The 25,271-nt window shown below is 39.3% G+C and overlaps 1 protein-coding gene across 1 annotated transcript in view; it reads left to right on the plus strand.

Moving 5' to 3' along the window:
• The window catches only part of cacna1c (calcium channel, voltage-dependent, L type, alpha 1C subunit), a 615,084-nt gene that overhangs the window by 440,835 nt on the left and 148,978 nt on the right, over positions 1-25,271 (plus strand). The window contains exons 27-29 of the mRNA XM_059978076.1: positions 2,745-2,946; positions 6,311-6,469; positions 19,044-19,154. Of these exons, the coding sequence (XP_059834059.1) occupies positions 2,745-2,946; positions 6,311-6,469; positions 19,044-19,154 (472 nt within the window). The remainder of the gene's footprint in view (positions 1-2,744; positions 2,947-6,310; positions 6,470-19,043; positions 19,155-25,271) is intronic.

Genomic DNA, 25,271 nt, shown 5'->3' on the forward strand with positions numbered 1-25,271 from the left:
GCCTCCTAAGGATTCCTTTACCTAACCAAATTTGACTCATTATACAACACCCAATCTAGAACTGCCTTTCTCCACAAACTGCCTGCTTTAAATGGCCTTCCCATAGCCATCCTAAAATTCCCCCTCTTGGGATCCTGTAAAAACCTGATGGTCCCAATCCACCTACATATTGAAATCCTCCATGACTATCATAACATTTTCCTTTTTACACTCCATTCAGAGGCCTGTATATAACCCCCATCGGGATCTTTCTAACCTTACTCTACCCACAAGGATTCTACATCTTCTGATCCTATGTCACCTCTTTCTAAAAATCGGATTTCATTTTTAGCAAGAGAGCCATCCCACCTCCTTTGCCCACCTGCCTGTTCTTTGGATTCAGTGTGTATCCTTGGATGTTAAGCTCCCTACTATGATTTTCTTTCTGCCTCATCTCAGTGATGGCCGTAACGTTATAACTGCCAATCTTTAAATTTGCTGCAAGGTCTTCTACATTATTCCATATACTGTATGGATTTAGATATCATACCTTATGTCCTATGTTCATCAATCTTTTTGATTTTGCCCTCATGTTCCACTTCAACTCATCCCACTAATCTACAATTTTTCAGTATCATCAGCCTTTCCTTCCTCACAGTCTCACTGTACACTGCATCTACTTGTATACCAACTGCCCCATCCTCAGCCCTATCACTCTGGTTCCCATCCCCTGCCAATTTAGTTTAAACCATCCCCAATAGCTCTAGTTTAAACCTGCCCATAGGATATTGCCCCCCTCAGGTTCAGGTGTAACCTGCCCTGTCCTATCTTCCCCAGAAGTGATCCCAGTGATCCAGAAATTTGAAACTCTGCCCCTGCACCAATTCCTCAGCCACTCATTCATCTCCCAAATTATCCTATTCTTAATTTCACTGGCACTTGGCACAGGCAGCAATCCAGAGATTATTTACTACACTGGAGGTCCTGCTTTACAGCTTTCTACCTAACTCCTTATATTCTCTTTTTAGGACCTCCTGGTCTCTGAAGACTTACCTGTCTGCAAGTCTACCATTATCCTTTACAACTCTCTATCAAAGATATTTCTTTTGTTCTGCACATCCCTCCCCCACCTCTCTCCCCCTGAAAACTAACGTGTCCCTCGCTTTTCCAGTTCTGACAAAGGGTTGACTGTCAAAATGTTGACTGTTCCTTTTTTCCACTGATACTGCTTGATCTGCAAAGTTTTTCCAATACCTTGTGTTTTTGTTCCATTTACCTACCACCTCCTGAAAAAATGCAACTCTGCACTGAATTCCCTACTCATGTACTAATATCTTGGCGAGCAGTGCAAATTCAAAAGAATTGACAAAGCATCATCCAGGAAATTTCCCAAATAAAAAATAACCAATAATCTGATCATTTTAGAAGCTTCAGTAAGTTCAATTTCTGTCTTAAATACACCCAATGGCTTGACAAAACAGCCCTCTGAGGCAACAAATTCCACAGCTTCATCACCCTCTTGCTGAAGAAATTCCTCATTTCAGTTTTAAAAGGACACCCCTTTATTCTGAGGCTGTGCCCTCAGACCTTAGACTTTCATACTGCTGGATACATCCTCTCTATGCCAACTTTATCCAGGTCTTTCAGTATCTGGTAGTATTCCCCTCATCCATTTGAACTCCATTGAGTTCAGACCCAGATCCATCAAGCATCGTTACGTAATTCACTACCGGGATTATTCTTGTGAACCTCCTCGGAATTCTCTCCAGAGTCAGCACATCTTTTCTTAAGTACAGGATTTAAGATTGTTCACAATATTCCAAGTATGGTCTAATCAATGCCTTGTAAAGTCTTTGCACTATGTTCTTGCTTTATATTCTAGTCCTGTGAAAATGAATGTCAATCTTGCATTTATCATCTTTATGATCACCTTAATCTGCAAGTTGATCTTTAGGGCATACTGAACCAAGATCCCAGGTCACTTTCCCTCTCTGATTTCTGAATGTTTTCCCCATTTAGAAAAATCCAGTGGATATTTCCATTAATCTCTTCATTTCTCACCTAATGCATGATTCATAAGAACATAAAAACTTAAGAAATAGGAACAAGAGTCAGTCACCTGGCCCATTGAATCTAATCCACCATTCTATAAGATCATAGCTAATCTGGATGTGGACTCAACTCCACTTGCCTTCCTTTTCCCCATAACCCTCATTTCTCCTGCAATGCAAAAATCTATCTGTGACTTAAACAATCGAAAACAATCTTTCCTTATAACTCAGGTTCTCCAGACCTGGCACATCCTTATAAATTCTTTCAATCTTATATACTTCTTTATTGTAGGTAGGTGACCAAGACTGCACACAATACTCCAAATTAGTCCTCACCAATGTCTTATACAACTTCAACATAACATCCCACATCCTGTACAGAATAGTTTGAATTATGAAGACCAGAAGCTTTCCTTACATCCACTTTCAATGAACTATGGATCTGTATTTCCCTGATCTGTTTGTTCTAAATCATTCCTCAATACCCTACCCCATGAGGGGGAGAAATGCTAGATGCCTTCCAGAAGGTATCTACAATTTCTACCCATTAACATTCCTTCCCCCCCCCACCCCACCACCCACATCTGGTCAACACAAAAGAGTATTTCTGAAAGGGTAAGAGTTTTTAAAAAGTTATAAGTAGTAAAATGATACAGTAAAATTTTATATAGTTACAATTAAACATTTGCATATTTTCCCATCTTATGCTCGCAGGTTGCTTTATCGGGCTATTGATTCTCATACAGAGGACACTGGTCCCATTTACAACTACAGAGTGGAGATATCCATATTTTTCATTATTTATATCATTGTTATTGCCTTCTTCATGATGAATATCTTCGTGGGTTTCGTCATTGTCACATTTCAGGAACAGGGAGAACAAGAATACAAAAACTGTGAGCTGGACAAAAATCAGGTGAAGTATATAATAGAAGTTGGAGCCATAATTTTAAAAAATGACTTTGTTAGTTACTGACATTTGGCATTAATTAACAAATAATTATATCATTACTGTTCAATTGTTTCTGGTAAATATTTCTGCAAGTAAATTGGCATCATTGGTAATTTATAATTACTCCACAAAACATACAGATTGCAATCAGTTAGCTGATCTGAAATTTAAGCATCTCATCTGGATGATGAATGATACTGATCCAAAGCCTTTAAAGATACAAAAATGAGATTGCTACTTACTGACAAGCAGAGTGGCCACAGGGGATTATCCACTATCTAAACTATTCCCATCTGTTTAATTTGCTTTTAATGGACCCGCATTCCCTACTGTATGAGCAGAGTGGCCGCAACCAGGAAGAACACTCTTGGCACTGTTCTAGCAGAGATCAAGACGGATATGCTGGATGTATAAATTCATTCTAGATAGCACGGGTGCCACAGTGTGATTAACAGGATTAAAAAGCCAAAAACTTCTTGGAAACTGAGAATCTAAATAGACTTAAGAAGGAACAGGTTCTTAAACCACTCTTTCATAGATCACTTGTAATACCCAGATTCAGATTATTTATTACATGTACTTTGAAATGTAACACTTGCGCTAACAAACAGCGCAATCTGTGGATGCACTGGGAGCAACACGCAAATGTCACCAAACACTCTGGAGTCAACATAGCAAGTCCACAATGTTCATCAAAATAATGTGTACTTAGGTAATAAATTTACTTTGTATTTTGAACACAAGCAACAGCAAGAACAAAGCATGCCCTTTCCTGGCCTTGCGTACCCCTCCCATTCACACACACACACACACACACACACACACACACGTCTCCAATCCCAGCACAGGCCGTCCCTGGCCTTCTGACCTCAGATCCTTGTCTCCAGATTCTCAGACTCACAGACATCGGACCTCCAGCTTCCAGTTCCTGGCCCATACTCACAGGCATTGGACCTTTGACTTCTGCTGGAGCTACTCTCCTTAAGTGCTTTGATTCCAGATGGATTTTCATCAGCCATTTTTGCGTTTGCTTAGTAAGTTGTGGGCAGCATAGATTTTCAGACCAGGCCTTTCACTTCACATGAATGGTTACAACTTTCTCTTAATTGAGAGCAATTATTGGTAATTCTTCCCTAAAATCACCATGGCAATCACTTTGCAACTGTTGCTTTGAAAATGAAAGTTGATGTTTCATTCGGGTAAATATACATGAAAATCATTAGGCTTTGGTTCCAGGGGAACGTAACTGAAAAACATAAGTAGCAGGAAGGAATTCTTTCTGGACAATGTGTAAGATTGCTGTCCTGTTAAATATCTTGGTATCTAGTCAATTTCATCAATGTCAATTAAAGTGACTGTCAGACTAACACATAACAGACAGCCTATATGATATTGCCTATTTTGTACATCTAGGAACAATTTCTGCTCAATTAAGTTAAAACTATAATGAAGCTCGACCAGGTAACTTTTAAAGTATGGTGCAATATGCTGTTCTCCTTATTTTGGAAAGCGCTAGAATTACTGGCAAATGTGCAAAATATATTTTAAAGGATTATCTAGAAACTAACAGATTTTTACTATCAAGCAAGACAGAACAAGCTGAAGATCATTTCAACAGGAAAACATGTTATCCTCAAATTTCAAACAATCTTTAAAACAGCAAAGCTTTTTGCGAGAGTAGACTTAGGGAGTGTTGAATAGAAATTCTCTCCAAGCACAATATTTTTCTAAGAGGTAAGAGTGAATTTTATCAAGAACCAAAATGGTAAATGTAATTGTGCGCTATATGCACAAATAATGCATTTCCAGTAACGTACACACATGTAAGCCACTGGGCATACATTTACATATGCTCTCTTTAGGAATGTCAATGTCTCCAACTTCTCTCTGATGATCTGTTTCTTTAAGTGAAATTTACTACATGAACAATGACTATAAGGAAACAGATCATCAGAGAGAATCTGGAGGCATTGACATTTCTAAAGAGAGCTTCTCTTCATAAATCTTCACACCAATTATATTCAAACCCTCCCTAATGATATAACATGGCTCTTCCAATCACTTAATGCCTCGCTGAACCTCTCTTCAGCTAAGTCAGCCACTTATTATCCTTTGAGCTCCACCAAAGTCCATTCCTGCCACTGACCATGATTATTTCACCATTTCACTCTACCTCCTATTCTCCACACAAAGCACAACTCCAATCTTCTGTCAACAAATTTCATCAACTTATCAGCAGCAGTGGGAGAAAAATGGGGAGTATTTTCATGGGTAATACTAATTCTGTACAATGTTGCAGTCGAACATCAGAACCTCATACTAGCAGAATTCTTCCACAAAATATCTGGAATGTATGGTCTGTTCCATTAAAGGATTTCTAGGTTGTTTTCTCCATTGTGGATTTATAGAACTTGAGATCATAAACATAAGATGGCCAAAGCTAACTTGAAAAATAGAGTGGCTGAAGAGAATTTTAAGAGAAGGTGGGTACTATGTGAGGGGTAAAGAAAATGAAAGATGTGCAGAAAGGTGAAGCAGTGTAGTAGAAGCTTCATGTGTGTGGTGAACTACATATACCTGTCTGGACACGCCCCACCCCGCTGACTGCTCCTGTGGCTCCTCCCACTGACCGGGGCTCCTCCCACAGACCCCGGTATAAAGGCAATTGGGGCCTGAGCCCTGCCTCTCAGTCTCCAGGATGTAGCATGGTGGTCAATTGCTGCTTGTTCTTTCTTCCAGTCAATAAAAGCCAATATCTCGCCTCATGTCTCGGAGAGTTATTGATGGTGCATCAATGTGGAACGTAAAAACTGGCTAAGTTCTGTTAGACCAAACCTTCACTTTCTGTTGAATAACTTGGCTATAAGAATTGTTTTCACATATCTGTACATCTGTGTAGATTTTTGATTTTAAACATGTGACAACATTTTCAAAGTTGTACCGCATTTTCAGGTTTAATTGTTGCTGAAGCTTTCATCTACTTTTGATACCAGTTAAATATTTTGTAGATAAGGTGTAAAATATAGTATTTAAAATAAAGATTGGATATCTTTAACATTTTTTACAATATCGGATTAATGATTTGGAAATAGTATGAAAGTATTTCTCACAAATAAAATAATGTTGATTTTTATAAAGTAATTAAAGAAACCTATCAACATTAAAATCAAGTTCATTATCACTGACGTATATTATGAAAGCTTCTGTTCTAAGGCAGCAGCTGCAGAGCAAGACATAAAAATTACAATAAGTAAATAGTGTGAAATAGTTTCTTGTGGAACATGATTTTTATTGCAAGGTATAATTATGCTTTTTCTGTCATTTACAGCGGCAATGTGTGGAATATGCCCTCAAGGCTCGGCCTCTACGTCGCTATATCCCAAAGAATCCTTATCAATACAAAGTGTGGTATGTGGTTAATTCCACATACTTTGAATACCTGATGTTTGTCCTTATATTGCTGAACACTATTTGCTTGGCAATGCAGGTAGGAGAAAAAAGATATTGAAAATTCCTTTGTGTAATTAATGTTTTGCTGCACTTTCAAGGAATCCACAAATGCAGGGTTTGAACAACACAGTGGAATTTTTCCAGCCACTTGCAAGGTGAAAAGACACTATTATAGACATCTTGCCAAGGGAAATGGTTACCAGTCACACTTTGGAAAAGGTTTAAGGATACGCTCAGTTTCCTTGTAGGAATATAACATCCTTATTGACTCTTAGAAACCCCTTGCCCACAGAACACAATAGCATAGGTTCTGCAGCCAACCTTGTCTCTGTTAACACTCATCCCGACTGCCTGCATATGGCCCTTAGCTCTCTATTCCTTTTATGATCATGTGCCACAGTGCCTTTTAAATGTGACTATCATATCTGTACCTCCACCCCCAGAACCTTCCAGACCCTTTCCATTCTTTGTGTTAAACTGTTTGAGTTGCCCCCTTCCCCCCAACCAACCTCACTCCAGGTTTGTGCCCTCCTTTATTTGAAATTTCCACACTGGGGGAAAAAAAGACTCTGATTACTAAACTGCCTATGCTTCTCATAATTTCATATACTTATATCAAGTCGGCCCTCAGCCTCCAATGCTCCAGAGAAAACAATTGTTTTGACTCTCCTTTTAACCAATACACTCCAATCCTAGCTATACCTCGGTGGATCTCATCTAAATCCTCTCAAAAACCTCCACATCTTTCCTATGATGCAGCCACCAGAAGTGCACACAATAATCCAAAGATGACCTAACCAAAGATTAGCTGCAAAATGATTTCCCAACTTTTATGCACAATGCCCCAAATGATCAAGCCAATCATGCGGTATGCTTTTTTTTAAATAACCTTATCCTGTTGTGTTGCTATTTTCAGGGAATTAAGAATTTCAGAATCAGAATGAGGTTTAACATCACTGGCATATGTCGCAAAATTTGTTGTTTTATAGCAGTAGTACATTGTAATAATAAAAAATTACAATAAGTATAATTTTTAAAAAGTTAAGTAAGTGGTGCAATAAAGAGAGGGAAAAATTGTCAGGTAGTGTTCATTGTCCATTCAGAGATCTATTGCCGGAGCAGAAGGAGGTTTCTGAAACATTGAACACACACAAAATGCTGGAGGAACTCAGCAGGCCAGGCAGCATCTAGTAAAAGAGTACAGTTGGTTTCAGCCTCAAACGTCAACTGTACTCTTTTCCTAGATGCTGCCCGGCCTGCTGAGTTCCTCCAGCATTTCGTGTGTGCTGCCTGAAACATCGAATGTGTGTCTTCAGGGTCCTGTATCTCCTCCTTGATGGTCACAAAGAAAGAGCATGGCCACCATCCAGGACATGCTCCCTTCTCGCTACTGCCATCAGGCTCTTGAACCAGAGGGGGATAACTTGCCCCATAATTGAACTGTTTCCAGAGTCAATGGACTCACCTTCAAGGACTCTTTATCGCAAGTTCTCAATATTATTGTTTATTTATTATTATTTCCCTTTTTTCTTCTTTTTCTTTTTCTATTTGCACAACTTGTAGTTTCTTTTGTGCATTGATTGCTATTCGTCCTGTTGCATGTGGCCTTCCATTTATTCTGTTGTGTTTCTTGTATTTACTGTGATTGCCCGCAGGAAAATGAATCTCATGGTTGCATCTGGTGACATATATGTACTTTGATAATAAACTGTACTTTGAACTTTGAAGAGGGCATGTCCTGGGTGATGGGGGGGGGCGGGTCCTTAATGATGGATGCCACCTTTCTGGGGCATCGCCTTTTGACGATGTCCTAGATTCTGAGACGGCTCGTGCCCATGGTGGAGCTGGCTGAGTTCACAGCCTCCTGCAGCTTTTTCTGATCCTGTGTGTTTGCCCCTTCACACCAGAAGGTGATGCAACAGGTTAGAATGCTCTCATGGTACATCTATAGAAATTTGCAAATGTCTTTGATGGTAAACCAGGTCTCCTCAAGCTCCTAATGAAATACAGCAACTGTCATGCCTTCTGACTAATTGCACTAATATGTTGAGCAGGATAGATGTTCAGAGATGATGACACTCACGAACATGAAACTGCTCACCCTTTCCACTGCTGATCCCTTGATGAAGATTAGTGTGTGTTCCCTTGACTTCCTGAAGTCCACTATCAATTTCTTGGTCTTACTGACATTGAGGGCAAGCTTGCTGCTCAACCACCTGACCTGTCTCGCTCCTTTATGCCTCCCCGTCAACATCTAAAACTCTGCCAACTGTACGTGTCATCAGCAAATTTATAGATGCCATTTGAGTGTTGCCTACCCATAGAGTCATGGGTGCAGAGACAGCAGAGCAGTGGACTAAGCATGCATCCAGTGTTGATCATTAGCAAGGAGGAGATGTTATTTCCCAATCCACACAGATGGTGGTCTCCTAGTGAGGAAGTCAAGGATCCAGTTGCAGAAAGAAGTACAGGAGCCCAGGTTTTGGAGCTTGTTCATTTAGAATGGAGGGTATAATTGAGCTATAATCAATAAACAGCAGCCCAACATAAAGGATTACTATTGTCCAGATGATCCAAAGCCGAGTGGAGATCCAGTGACTGCATCCTCTGTAAACCTTTTGGATGATAGGCAAATTGCAGCAGATCCAGGTCCTTGCTTAGGCAGGGGTTGATTCTTGGCCATGAGCAACCTCTCAAAGCACTTCATCAGAGTAGATACGGGCACCACTGGTCAGTAGTCGTTGAGGCAGCTCACTCTGCTCTTCCTTGAATCTGGTATGATTGTTGATCTTTCAAAGCAAATGGGAACCTCCGACTGCACCAGCGAAGATTGAAAATGCTTTTGAACGTTCCCAACATTTACATTGCACAGGTTTTCATTGCTATACCATGTACATTATCAGGGCCTTGCAAGAGTTAATTCTCATGAATGACGTTCTGACACTGGCCTTCAAGATAGAGATCGCAGTGTCACCAGATGCTTCAGGGATTTGCACAGATCATTTTATTCTCCTTTTTAAAGCATCAGAGCCATTCGTGATGTTAGGCTTCACCTTGTAAGGAGTAATGGCCTGGAAACCCTGTCGGAGCTGAATTGTATCCAATTCCATCTCTAACCTCAATGGGAATTGTTTTTTCGCTCCTAAAATAACCTTCTGTAGATCATACCTGGACTTTCTATATAGTCCTGGATCACTGGTCTTGAATATCACAGATCTAGCCCTCAGCAGACTACAAATCTTCTGGTTCATCCCCAGCTTTTGATCTGGGTATGTCCAGTATGTTTTTGAGGCACAGACTCTTCCACACAGGTCTTGATGAATTCAGTGACAACTGTGGTGTATTCATTCAGATTTAAAGATGAATCCCTGAATATTGTACGGTCCACCAACTCAAGGCAGTCTTCTAAGCGTTCCTCTACCTCTCTTGACCATATCTCCTTGGTCCTCACCTCTGGTAATGTGGTCTTTAGTCTCTGCCGAGAAACGGAAAATAGAAATAAAGCCAGGAGAACGGACACTTCAAAGTGTTGGCATGATGATGTGCAGTAAATGTCCTTAATGGTGGTATATCAGTGGTCAAGTGTGTTGGCTTCTCTGGTTCCACCAGTGATAGGTGGTAGTTCAGACTTCTTCAAGCTGGCCAGATTGAAATCCCCTGCAACGATAGTAAAGGCATCAGGATGTGCTGTTACATCCCTGCTGATTGTGGTGCTCAGCTCTTCCAGTGCCTGCCTGACGTTAGCCTCAGCTGGAATGTACACTGCTATTAGGATGATGCCAGAAAACTTCCTCAGCTGATAAAATGGAAACATTTGATTGCAAGATGTTCCAAGTAGGGTGAGGACTGATACAGAACCACCACGTCTGCATACCATGATGAGTTAATCGTAAAGCATACTCCACTCTATCTATAAAAGACTGAGTTGAAACCATTGGGCTGCAGTACAGCATCCTAAATGGCGGGTGGGGGTCATGTTTCCGTGAAGCAAAGTACACAGCAGTCTCTGCTGTCTCTCTGCTACTGCAATCTAGCTCTGAGGTCTTCAGTTTTATTTTCCAGAGACTGTACGCCAGCAGGATAGTCAGGAAAGAGAGCTAAAGCCTCTGTGTTTCATTCGTCCCTGTAGCTCAATGCATCGGCCCTTGCTTCTGTTTTCTTAAAGGAAAACTGCATTCACAGCCCAAAGTCTGCCATCCAGGATACGCTGATTTTGGGTATCAATAGATTTTTTTTAAACATCTTAGAACGATGCTGTTTGCTGAAGTAGCCATGGCTACTGCATTCAACTGTAGTAGTCCTAATTGGGAATATTTGATGATTCCTATCGGAGTTGCATGAAACAAAGGAGCTTCAGCACCATCTTTACTAAATCCCTAAATGCACCCCTAAATCCTACCGTCCAATAATGCTCCTGACAGTCTTGTCATTTATGTATACTTCCGTACTGCATTTATCCTCTCAAAGTACAACACCTCCCACTGTCTGGATAAAGCTTCATTTACTATTTCTCTGCCCAAATTTACAATTGATCTATATCCTAGTGCATCCTTTGGCAAATCTCCTCACATTACACAGCCATCCTCACTGATCATGAGTACTCAAAGTGCAAAAGAGGCATTCACAGCGCATTTGGGAGATTCAAATCCATGCATCAGGTGCCCTGCAGAAGCAGGTGGAAGGATTATGTCATCAACAAAACCCCAGTCTACACCCTGGCTCCTTTTCATTTCCCACATTGCCTCATTGCCTCATCAGCCTCCTCAGAACCCACCAAACTCAAGTGAAATTATGTCTTCATCAATCCTGAGGGACTGCTTAAGAAACAGAAGGGTTTAAACTATTTTACAATTTATATGCTAATTTATTTACTGTAAATTTATGTTCAGTTTACAATTTATTTATTTATAAATGTTCTATTTATTGTAAAGTGTACATCATTTATGGTGTGTTTCATTTGCTAGTGAAATAAGAATGTTCTTTATGCAGGATTGTGGGGTTTGGATGCTCTTACTGCTAATTTAATAGAATTGTATTTAAAGTACTTAACGTTATTGACATGTGTTACAGACTGCTTTTTATTCATGAGACATTAGCAGAGATGTTTGTTCTGCCAACTGGACTTAACACAAATTAACTCAGTACACTTAACACAGTACAGAAAGAGAAACTGGGCACAAAAAAATCACACGCCAATAATAGACCTTAAATCAAGGAAACCAAATGCATCAAATCTGGCCACACAATCTTTGCCAACTGATTTTCATCACTTTGTGGTGTGACCAGGAGAAGTTAGAACATTAGAACATTTTTGACAAGAACAGGCCATTCAACACAATAAAGCTTGCCAAATTCCCATTCACATAGTGTGTTGAAATAACTATTGAGTTTAGATTTCAAAGTCTGTAAGGTACCACTCTCAACTACACAACTCACTGTGTAAAGAAATGCTTCCTGAGGTTAGCCTGAAATCTCCCTTTAACCAGTACCCACATATGGGCCCCGTGTCCTTGTTGATGGATTAATCTTGAAGTAACAGCTAGCATCCACCTTACTTATGCCCTTAATGATTTTGAACACTTCTATCATGTCTGTTTTCATTCTACGCCTACTTGAGCTAAAAAGAAATAATTCTTTTAATCTTTCTTCATAGCTCATACCCTGCAGATCTGGAATAAGTCTAGTCACCCTTCTCTGAACGCTCTCCGGTGCCTTCACACCCATAACACAGTATGGTGACCGAAATTGTACACAGTGCTTAAGGTGTGGCCTTACAAGCGCATTATAGAGCTTAAGGAGAACATCTCTAGATTTGAACTCCATTGAGCACATTATATGAAGTGTGAATGATAGGTCTGTGGCCTAAGGTAGAAGGAGATGAGTTATTAACTTCAAACTTTCTGCATAATCACACAAAGAGTTTAACTGCACATGCATGTAACGAGAGCTGTATAACTCATCTCCTTCTACCTTAGGCCACAAACTTATCAACCACCCCATGCTGTGGACCACTTCTGGAGGTCCAAGATGCTGACTTCCACAAAGAAGGGATCCGTATGCTCCACAACCGCTGGACTAAGTGTGTACATGTAGGAGGGGACTATGTTGAAAAATAAATATGCTAGGTTTTCTAAAATTGACTCCTTCTACCTTAGGCCACGAACTTATCAATCACCCCCTGTTTAGCCCAACATTCTATGAGCCGTCCTAATCACTTTTGTGCATTTTCTAGATATTGATAGTGATGAGTCCATCCATTGTGATGGACTCCCAAATCCCTCTCATACAGTGCCCATTTTAACTCAACCCACCCCCATTGTATATTTATATCTAATATTCCTACTTCCAATATGTAAGCTTTACATTTAATTATATTGAATTTCATTTGCCATTTATCTGCCCACATCTGAATTTAGTTTAGATCTAATTGTATTGATTCTGCCACCTGAGTGTTATCAGCCTGTTTCCCCCCCCCCGCCCCAATTTTGTGTCATTGGCAAATTTTACTGGTTTATTTGTTAGGTGCTTAGCCAAATTATTAATGTAAATTAAAAACAGCAGCACCCCCAAAACCAATCTCAACAGAACCCCACTTTTAACATTATCTGGATGTGAAAATGATCCTCTCACCATAACTCATTGTTTTCTGTTTTTGAGCCAATTCTGCACTCATTCACACACCTTCCTCTGAATCCCTACCTCCTGTAATTTGATTTATAACCCCTCGTGGGGTACCTTGTTGGAAGTTCTGAAAGTCCAAGTAAATTATATCAACCGCTCTATTGTTATCATAAATTTTAGTTGCCTCTTCATAGACCTCCTGCATATTAGTAAAACATGATTTCCACTTTTTGAACTCATGGTTGCTTTCTGCTAACATGCCTGTTCTTATCAGCTGCTTTTCCATTTATTATCATTACATTATCTTACCTATGATACACGTTAAGCTTACTGGTCCACAGTTACAAGGGTCAGTGTGGGTACCTTCCTTATACAGTGTACCAGGACAGCATTAGCCTATTTCCAGTCCTTAGGGATTTCACCAGTCTTCACTGACTTTTGAAAAATAGATGTTAGGGGTTTGTATATCTAATCACAGACCTCTTTAAGTACCCTTGGATATATGTTGTCTGGCCCCGAAGATTTATTAACTTACAGCTTTTCAGCTGAAGCAGGGCCTCACTTTCCAAGATCTCTTAGTTACTTAAAACAACCCTATTTTTCTCTACACTTACCGTCATATTACTAACATCTTCATACGTGAATACTTCAGCAAAATATGAATTAAGAGTATCCACTATGTCCTTCTCTGCATAAATTAACACCCCACTATTATTCCTAAAACAGTTAACTTTCTCCTTGACTTTTCTTTTACTGCTAAAGTATTGAAAATAATCTATTGGGGTCAATCTTAGCATTATCAGCAATATCCTTCTCATCCTGCCTTTTGGCAATTTGAATTCCTCCCTTGACTATAGCTAGCATATTTTCATATGCCTTACGCTTAGCATCATTACTATTTTTTCTTTTTTCTTTATATATAGTGCCTTTAAAAAGAATTCCACCCGCTTGAAAGTTTTCATTTTTTATTGTTTTACAACATTGAATCACAGCGAATTTAATCTGGCTTTTTTGACAATAATCAACAGAAAAAGATTCTTTTGTGTCAAAGTGAAAGCAGATCTCTACAAAGTGATCTGTCAATTACAAATATAAAACACAAAATAATTGATTACATAAGTATTCACCACCTTCAAGTCAGGTTTTAGTAGATGCACCTGTCTCACCCATTACAGCCTTGAGTCTATGTAGGTCAGTCTCTGTCAACTTTACACATCTGGACACTACAATTTTTCTCCCTCCTTCTTTATCAAATTGCTCAAGCTCTGTAAGATTGGATGGGGATCATGAATGAACAACCCTTTTCAAGTCCAGCCACAATTTCTCAATTGAATTGAGGTCTGGGCTCTAATTTGGTGACTTGGACACTCCAGGACATCAATTTTCTTGGTTTTAAGCCATTCCTGTGTAGCTTTTCCTTTATGTTTGGGGCAACTGTCTGGCTGGAAAACAATTCTTCTCCTAAGTCATAGTTTTCTTGCAGACTGCAACAGGTTTTCCTCCAGGATTTCCCTGTATTTTGCTGCATTCATTTTACCCTCTACCTTCACAAACCTGCCAAGGCCTCTAACAGTGAAACAACCCCACAGCATGATGCAGCCACCATGGTAGGGATGGTGTGATTTGATGATGTGCGGTGTTCAGCTTATGCCAAACATAGCGTTTAGTCTGTTGGCCAAAAAGCTCATCAGACCATAGAATCTTCTTCCATCTGACTTCAGAGTCTCCCACATGCCTTCCACCAAACTCTAGCTGGAATTTAATGAGTTTTTTTTTAAACAGCTGCTTTCTCTTTGCAACTCTCCCATAAACCTGTGACCAGTGAAACACCCAGGCAACAGTTGCTGAATGCGCAGTCTCTCCATCTCAGCCCCTGAAGCTTGTAACTCCTCCAGCATTGTCATAGGTTTCTTGGTGGTCTTCCTCACTCATCCCCTTCTTGCACGGTCACTCAGTTTTTGAGGACAGCCTGCTCTAGGCAAATTTACAGCTGTGCCATATTCTTTCCATTTCTTGATGATTGACTTAACTGTACACAAAGAGATATTCAGTGACTTAGAATTTGCTTGTATTCATCTCCTGACTTGTGCTTTTCAATAACCTTTTTGTGGAGTTGCTTGAAGAGTTCTTTTGTCTCTATGGTGTAGTTTTTGCCAGGATACCAGGTGTATTTTTACCACAATCAATTGAAACACATTGATTGCATGTAGTGATCTCCAAAAACAAATCCCATTTAATTAATTATGTGATTTCTAAAATTGACTCCACCAGTAATGATTTGGTGTGTTATAATAAAGGGGGTGAATACTTATCCAATCAATTATTTTGTGTTTTATATTTGTAATTAATTTAGATGACTTTGTAGAGATTTGTTTTCTCTTTGACATGAAAGAATTCTTTTCTGTTGATCAGTGTCAGAAAAAGCCAAATTATATCCACTGTGATTCAATGTTGTAACACAATAAAGCGTGAAAGCTTCCAAGGGTGAATACTTTTTATAGGCACTATAGGCTTTTCTTCAATAATTTTTATGTATGGCTTTGTTCATCCATATAATAGTTGATCTATTATTTTTACTGTTTCTCCTGACCTTGGGTATGAGCGTTTCCTGCTCTGCGTATATTACCACTTTAAACCAATCCCATTGTTCCTCAACTGACACAACATCAAGCAGTTCTTTGCATTTCACCTTCTGAAGGCTTTGCCACATCTGCACGAACCTTGTGTTTTTGAAATTCAATTTAATGGCTTTGGTTTTTACTGATATACTCTGCCAAAAAATACTTCAAGACTAATAATGTTATGATCAATTGTTCCTAAAGGCTCAACAACTTTCATACTCAAAATTCTATCCTGATTGTTATGGACTATCAAATCTAGGTAGGCCTCCCTTCTTGTTTGAGCGTTAACGTACTGGGTCAAAAAACAATCAAAAACTTCCTGTAATCCATTAGTGACTGGGTTCTCCCACACAATATTTGGGAAATTAAAGTAACCTGTAGCTATAACATTACCCTCAGAATTTGCTTCTCTTGAAATATTCTGATAAGAGTTGTTCATTAAAATCACTGTCAGCATTAGGGGTCTAAACATACATCTAATGTTATTCCTGGATCCTTACAGCTTTCAATTCTCACGTAGATATCGTCACTAAGTCTCCTATCATAAGCAGCTTCACATTTAAATTCTCTCTTATGTTCTACATTCAGATGCTGATAACTTTTATCTACTTTAATTCTTTTCAGATTTAAGATTCTGTTTAATGTTTTAGAAGTGCATTTAATACCTTCCTACCATGTGTTTTGAAAATTATGTTGTTTTTCAAATTTGTCTACCCTCCAATGTAGTGCAACCATCATTTTATTTGTACTTCTGAACCCCCTCTATCACCTTCGATCATACATTGGGAAGTACTTTGCCAGGCAGCCTGTTATATGGGAGGAAAATTGAAAGCAATCTAATAGAATCTCTCCCACAAGAACACAGAAATTGCTAAACAAAATAACATGACTTGCTTTCTGCTATTCTGGCACTCACACAGTTTAAAAAGATACAAAAATACATTTCATGTAGGTAATGCCTCTCACAACCTCAGCCAACTTTACAGCTAACAAATAACATCGAGGTTTAGTTTCTATTGTGATATAGGAAATAAAGCAACCAATTTACTCACAGGTTTTCACAAAAAGCAGTGTGTTACTGACTAGGTAATGATTTTTTTTCATGTTGACTGTGGATTAAATATTGGCAATCACGGAAAATTCTACTGTTCTTTTCAAACTGTGACACTGTATTTTTAATATTTACTTGAGATCGCCTGTGGTCTTCAGTTTTACCCTTTAACCGATCATGCAGCTCTCAATAACAGACTGAGATGTCAGGCTAGCTATTCTATTGAAACCTTTTGAATAGGGGTTTAATGCATATTCTTCTGATTTCGGAATAAAAATGCTACTAGTTAAATCACAAGTGACAATTTAGCGGTTTGGCAATCATAGCAAGCAATCTAAATCAGGAGCCATGTACTTTCTGCACAGCATAAAATGATATTTTGTGTAACAGACAAAATAATGACAGAAATTCTCAAAAGGTCAGGCAATATCTATAGAAAGAGAAATTACAGTTAATTAAGCCTCTTAATAACTCTTGATTCATTTGGATTTGGATGTCTCACTTAAGTCATTGGTGTTTCAATGAGAACCTTCACAAAGCATGCTATCAGAATATTTCTGCTCCAAACAGGTTTGGATAGCATAAGTAATGAGAAACCACTTACACTGTTGGAGTAACAATAGGACGACATATTTAAGACCAGGAGAGCAACCAGGAAGAATTTTTAAGCAGAAAGTGCAGAAGAATCTGATTTTTTCCTCCTAAAATATTTTTGAGTGCTGGAATATTTGGAATTTTTTAAAAAATGAGATCAATAGGGTTGTTTTTTTTAGAAGTTGCAAGGTATATTCAACTGAAGCAGATGAATGGAGTTCATGTGCATAAGTTTATATGACATGCAATTAGATTAAGGGACTGAATTATCTCCATTTGCTCAGTGTTTCTAATTAAAAAGAATGCCTTCGTGTCAGGTTTATATTTTTAAAACCAGCAATCCTTGTGGACAAGTGATAATATACAGGAGTTTGGAAGTGTGGTTGGTCACCAGGCTGGTCAAACTGTTTGCAGATGTTTTGGTTCCAGTCGAGAAGCAATCATCAGTGTGCAGTTGAGGGTGTTGTCTCCGTAGAATGCTGGCTTATGTATTCCTCCGGGGTCAAATAGATATTAATTAAACGTTGTGATCTGGCTGGCTGGTTCAAAACACCATGAACTGTTTAGCAGTGGAAGATTCTAATTGGCTAGCTTCGATGGAGGTCCATTGGAAGTATTTGCTTCACTGTCCAGATCCCGAGATTACTGGTGATTCGTTGATTGTTGACCTCGTTGTCTCTCTTTTCTACATAAGGGTTCATATACCAGATCTTTGGTGGTGCATCCTTCTGTAGAGAACCACGCCTCAAGAAATTTTCATTCTTTTCCTGTTCTCGCTTCAGTCAAGACTCTGACTGCCTTCCAGTTGAAATGGTGCCCTTCTTCATCTTCATACTAGCGAGAGTGCCTTCTGCTCGCTAGCTGAGGCTTGTGTACTTTGGTCAATCGTTTTCTTCCTGTTTGACCAAAGTAGAGCTTCTTTGATCAGAAGCTAGCCAATCAGAATCTTCCACATCTAGACCCTTCACAGTGTCTTGAACCAGCCAACCAGATCATGACATCTAATCAATACCCATTCAGACCCCACAGGAGTATATAAGCCAGCATTCCGGGGAGACAACACCCTCAACTGTACATTGATGATGGCTTCTCGACTGGAGCCGAAACATCAGCAAACTTTTTGCCAAGCTTGGAAATCAACCAAACTTCTAAATAGCCAACCTGTGCTACCAATATCCCACAATATTCCATTACAAGAGTTTTTGTTTATTCAATTGGAGAAGGCTAATGAATGGAATGAGCCAATATTTTCTGAATGGATTTTCAAAAGGTGTTTGTTAAAGTCCTATATAAAAAGTTGGCTGGAATAAAAAAAAATGTACAAGTTTTGTCATAGGCAATAAAAACAGAAAATTGTGGCCAAAGAATGTTTTCAGAGTAGAGAATAGTAAAAAATAATAGTCAGCCAGGGAGACATACAAAACTGCCATGCTGGAATCTAGATCTCAGACTACCATTTTTGAGGTTACTTAAATATTAAATTGCTCAATCAGAAACATATGTTAATTCTTTCCTTTTTTTTTCTTATGAGGTTGCATGACTCTTAAAGGAAGACAGTGCAGGGTATATACCTTTTTCTCATAACAATGGTTACTTAAGAGGTCACAAAAGAAACCAACTCTTGGACCTCAGATTAAATGAAATTATTTTAAAATATAAATGCTATAACAATATGTTGTGGTGTTCTGGATTATTATCTAATTCCTCGTTTTCATATTGTGCAGCACCACGGCCAGTCACCGATTTTTAGCCAAGCCATGGATGTCCTTAATATGCTTTTCACCGGACTCTTCACAGTTGAAATGATTTTGAAGCTAATCGCTTTCAAGCCCAGAGTATGTATTGCAAACATAAATAATTCACATGGTTATATACTATCTTTCCTAACTAATCTATTGATTAATCTTTAATCATTATTCAGTTTGCTGTGGGAACTAATTGCACTTCTAAAACACCATTGGACAGATTGTGCACAGATGCATAATTATTAAGCTTCATGCCTTCATAACATCCTGCTGTTTAGTGATGATAAGATTGCAATGACCTGATTCAACACCCTGTACCCCAAAGGTTTCCATATTCAGACTTTGTACACTGGTACCATTGGTTTAAATTATATGATTTGTTTTTATCATTGATAAATAAATGATAAAATTTCTACAAATGTATTTCTTCATCCAATCAAAACTACAGAAAGTTTGTTAGTCCCTGAGCAGCTATTCAGAAGGATCAACGTACAGCCAAGTGAAAGACTTATGCTTCTACAGTTTTGTTTAGAGAAATAAACTTGGTTTTAGTTACCTTCAATTAAATTTCAGCCCCTTAATTTTAACTTGGGCAGGAAACAGAACAGGCGATAGCTAAAGTAAATCATCCCAAACTTGAGATTATGAAATCAATCCTGGGCTTCATTTGCATATAACCCATAAATCTGTCATTTGAAACCAGTTGAAATTGGTAGCCACCTGATGGGTCACAATGTATTATTAAACCACAGAAAGCCCCTGTCTAGAACTGGGGAAATCAGATTCAAAATCAGGTTTATTATCGGAGAAGTTTGTTATGAAGTTTATTGTTTTGCAATAGCAGTACAATGCAAGACATAAAAATTACTGTAAATTGCAAAATAAATAGTACAAAAGACAAATGACGACATAGTGTTCATGGACCATTCGGTTATCTGAAGGTGAAGGAGAAGAAGCTCTTCTTAAGACATTGCATGTGGGTCTTCATGCTTCTGTATCACCTCCCCAGTGGTGGTATTGCAAAGAGGGCATGGCCTGGATGGTGAGGATTTTTAATGATGCATGCCCTCTTCTTGAAGCACCACCTCTTGAAGGTGTCCTCAGTGGCTGAGAGGGTTGTGCCTCTGATGGAAGAAGCTGGAGTCCACAACCCTCTGCAGCCCCCTGAGATCCTGTGCATTGGAGGGTCAATATGATGTAACCAGTCAGACTATCCACCACCGTACATCTATAGAAATTTGTAAGACTTTGGTGACTTATCAAATCTGCTCAAAGTCCTAATGAAGTAGAGCCACTGGAATTCCTTCTTTGGGGCTGCATCAATGTATTTGGCCCAGAATAAATCCTCTGGGATGCTGACTCCTATGAAAATGTTCACCTTTTCCATGCTGACCTTTCAGTGTGTTCTCCTAACTTCCCCTTCCAGAAGTCCACAACCTTAGTCCTGCTGATGTTGAGTACAAGGTGGTTGTTGTGACTCCACTCAACCAGCCAATGTACCTCACTCCTGTACACCTCCTTATCATCATCTGAGATTCTGCCAACAGTGAAGTCATTGGCAAATTACTAGATGACATATGGGTGGTGCCAAGCCACACTCTTATGGGTGTGCTTATCCACACAGTCATGAGTGTACATTGAGTAGAGCGGTGGGCTAAGAGTGCATCCTTGAAGTGCACCTGCATTGATTGTCAGCGAGGAGAAGATATTATTACCAATCCACATTGATTGTGGTCTCCCGAAAATAAAGTCGAGGTTGCAGTGGCAGAGGGAGGTACAGAGGTCAGGTTTTAAAGCTTGTTGATTAGTAGTGAGAGGATAATAGTGTTGTAGGTGAACAGCAGCCTGACATACACTTTGCTGTTGTCTAGGTGTTCAAAAGCTGAGTGGAGAGCCAGGGAGATTGAATTTACTGTAGACCTGTTAAATTGCAGGGAGGAAGTTCGAGCGATCCCTACAATGGGGACCAGAAAATAAGGTTTAAACATTCATTTTGGAAACCAGAAGAGTAGTTCGGCAGAGGAAAGTAAAATATTTTAAGACCTCTTCCTGCTTGGAGAGTATAGTGGGCTTCCTTGTACATTATATTTGTTGCGCCCATTGCTCTCAATAGACATAAACTTAAGGATGGGTTGTGCTGCTTTCCACTGACATTCTTAAACGCTCAGAAGTTCAGGCTAAATTTTGGGACTATTTGGTAAACAAGTAAACTGATAGCCAAAATATCCCAGGAAAGTTTTCAAGGACACACAGATTAAAATCATAGTTATAACATAGAGAGGCAATGGTTAAATGTAAATTATTAATAAAAAGTTACAGCTGAAAATTGATTAGCGTTTATGGATTTGAAAACTATTGAGGGAATAGTTTAAAGCAGATGTGGGAAAACCTAACCAAACAACTTTCACAAAGGGACCATAATCACTCAGCAGTGGTGTTACTCACTCACAGTCCCAGCAACCTGGGTTCAGTCCTGTCCTCTAGTCCTTCGAAAGGCAGCTTCTCAAATTCTATATACTAATCATTCAATTAAAGTAACGTTGTTACATGCTTTTCATTTCCATTTGCTCCTTGAAATGTGCCAGTGGATCCAAGGCAAGCAAACTGAGGTAGCAGAATTTGAAGCAAGCTTAGGTAAGGATGCCAAAAACTATAGTGCTCTCAGCTGCTTCCATGCCTGCTGTGGGAAAGGATTTGTTCACATGATCTTTAGAGACATTAAATTGTACAGTGTGGGATTTACTTATGCATTTTGGAGATTGGCTTTAGAATGGGTGCCACTTTTAATGCCTTAACCTGGATATCTGATGTGAATGAAGAGATCCGTTGGCACCTCCTTTGCAGCCTGACATCACTGACATACAGCATTACAGCAGGGCACTCCAACAAAGCAGTTCAACTTAAAGGAGCAAATCAGTAGACAGAAGGAAAATGTTCTTGATGTGATTAAATAGCAATGTCTCAGTATATCAGGTTAGGTAGTGGTTGATGTCTCCAGTGTCCTACAGAACAATGTTGCCTTTTGGCCTGCTAGCTAAAGGCTGACAAATTAATCTTCAATTGTTTTTGCCTTTGGACTGCATATCTAGCATCTCCCCATCAACCGACACATAGGCATGAGATAATTCAGAAATGAGTTGCTTTCCGGAAACAGAAATTACGTTAATCTTTGAAGTCACTCAGCTTTGTGATTCTGGCTACCTTATACCTTATGAGCAGCCCAGAACAAGGAGTTTTCAACCACATTAGTGTGCAGACGGTGCACATTCAAACATTGGTATAGAAGCAAGCCTGGCAGGTGGCTGGACAGCTGCCACAATGCTTTCATTTCATGGCAGTCTGAGCTCTGCAGATCCAAAGCAGATTTTTAAAACTGTTGTAGAGCAACAAAAGAGATGTCCACTGCAATCTTTTATCAGAGACCTGGCCAGTGAAGCCCAACATACAAATAATATGAATGCCAAAACATCATGAGAAGGGTGACTGAACAGGTCAAAGGAATGACGAAGATGCCTGAATAAACCTTGAACTGTCCAACATTATATGATCTTAACATAATTGCACAGCAAACGAGCTGAAATTGCACTTGCAGGAGAAACAAGGCAAATAAATGATATCCTCCTCAGATGATATTTAGTGGGATGAAGAAGATGTTTAGAGTAATGATGCAATGCATCCTGGCTACTGATACTGGAGCCAGGATTATGAGGATTCACCATCTGCAAGGTTCATAGAAACACAGAAAACCTACAGCACAATACAGGCCCTTCGGCCCACAAAGCCGTGCCCAAGTGTCCTTACCTGAGAAATTATCCAGGGCAACTCATAGCCCTCTATTTGTATGAGCTCCATGTACCTGGCCAGGAGTCTCTTGAAAGACCCTACCGTATCCGCCTCCACCATTGTCACCAGCAGCCCATTCCACACACTCACCACTCTCTGCGTAAAAAACTTAACCCTGACACCTAGATTGCAGCATTCACTCTTCCTGGATCCTTGACTCCACTACTGCTAGAGTTATGAAGCAAATTACTGAAGATTGTTCCTGGTCTCCACTAGCTACCACATACTGAAATTTCAAAGACATCTGCTCTGCCATCCCTGACCTGTCTTATATCAGAAGGATACATTCTATTTTCACTTGATATTTGGTTAAATCCAACCAAATAAATTATCCACTTTAAATTAAGCTAGTTTAAGTTCTTAATTTATTCATATGATGACATTTGAGCTGTTCTGTTATCTTAGATTCTCCCAACCCAAACTTAGAAAACTAAAATGATGTTATATTTATCAGCCAGTCAGTATGTTTTTAACCATTGCAGACGTTTTTACTTAACCCATAAAGTGGGGTTTCATTTTCCCTCTTTGGATAGGTTGGTGTTATTTTTTTAACTTAAGGCTTTATTTATGTGCACAACTCTCACCATTTCTCCCATTTGTCTCGTCATATTGCTTGAGCCAGGCAGGTTGAATTAAGCAAGTTTCAAGAAAAAGATTAGTTATTCACATCCTTTCCTGAAGTCCGAAAATGCTTTCCTAGATAATGCAGTACTTCTGAAGTGTAGCCACAATTTCCAATGCAGGAAATACATTTTCATATTTGTGCTTAACAAGCTCTTCCAGACCACAATGTGATAATGAATAGGTAGTTGTGTTTTAGAGTTGCCTATGGGATAAGAGGAGTTAGAATGCACGATAACTATGGGAAAGATTGAAGGGAAGAAAGCAAGAGGAAAGCACAGACAAATGATAATGGGGACAGCAGCCAGAGAACTGGAAATGAAGAACAATGAATTGATCCACTTGATCTGAAACAGGAATGTGTGGGCCATGGCAGTCAAAGCTCAAACTGGGCACGGCACCTGATGATGATAATAATGACGTCTATGGGATACTTGGGACAGCTCCTGCTTCATCATTGAAGTGAGTCCATGACACTCTTTGGCCTAGAGAGCTGATGTACTGTAGTGTTGATGTGCTGTAGGATTCAGTGCTAAGCAACTGAAAGTGTGCTTCCCTGGGAATGCAACATAATAACCATTTTCCAATGTCCTAAGGCCCAAATACTCCATTGATCAAAACTCCAAAAACCAAGCTGATCACAGACTCTGACTGGGTGTAGAAGTCTTCTCTAATTGCCCACATCTCTAAATATCCAGCCTTTGTTTAGGACAGTGCATTTTCCTTCATGTAGTCAGCTTGGCACAAAAGGGCTCAAGAAGTGATGATTCAGCAATGTCTAAACTGTCCCATTTGCAGTGATAGACTCATAAGTAGCAGTCAGTACCATGTTGTGCAATGGCATCGTACTGCGCTCATCATGCTATACCATGATTTTTGAGTCTTCATGTTCGAATGAGAGCAGCGTAAACCTTGGATTAATACATGGACATCTAACAGAGTCTGACTGTTACCCTGGAGTGGCAGCATAGATGCACTGGAGTGGGACTTAAGATCTAGAGGTGCGACTGCTACTAGCTGACTCAGCGTGACAAACCAAACCTTCAGGGATATTGATTACTATCGTCCAGTCCTCTATAAGCTTAGCGCAATAGTTAAGTTTTGCTGATTGGAATTACGGGCGTTTAAACTTGAGAGTTCTTCAAAGCTTTTACACTATCAAGGGTAGAAGCCAAGAGTTACTGAATCACTAACAGTACTGCATATGTCACTCCATGGGGTATCTAACTGAAGAGCATCATCTTGGGCTGGGGCATCACCTCTCAGATCCTAGGTTATTTCAGATCTGGTATAAAATTAGAGGCTCCTTTGATTTCAGTAAAGACTCTTTGCCTGCAGATTCATAAGCAAAGAAGCAGGCTTTTATTTTAATTATTTTACTTCAGTGTAATATATTTAATTATTTGCAAATGGTTTAATTTGTTCCCATTAGCAACTCAAAATATTTAAAGAAGTTATTACTTGATTTACAATAATTTTTAAATAACTTATCAGTGGTGATACCTTTGACAGAAGTTGAAGCTCCACTCGCAGTCTTTACCTTTCATCTGCAAGGAGTGTGTCAGGACAGAGCTATTGTGCTGCTTCATCTGAGTATTAGTCACTGCTGAGACCTCGCTAACCTAACCATTTTAGAATTTCAACTTTATACTTTTACAAAACGCAGCCAAGTTGTATCCAGTAATCAAATACAATCACAAAAGATTCAGCAGGTGCTGCAAATCTTTAGCAGTACACACAAAA

The sequence above is a fragment of the Hypanus sabinus genome, chromosome 8 (assembly GCF_030144855.1).
Source record: "Hypanus sabinus isolate sHypSab1 chromosome 8, sHypSab1.hap1, whole genome shotgun sequence".
NCBI lineage: Eukaryota > Metazoa > Chordata > Chondrichthyes > Myliobatiformes > Dasyatidae > Hypanus > Hypanus sabinus.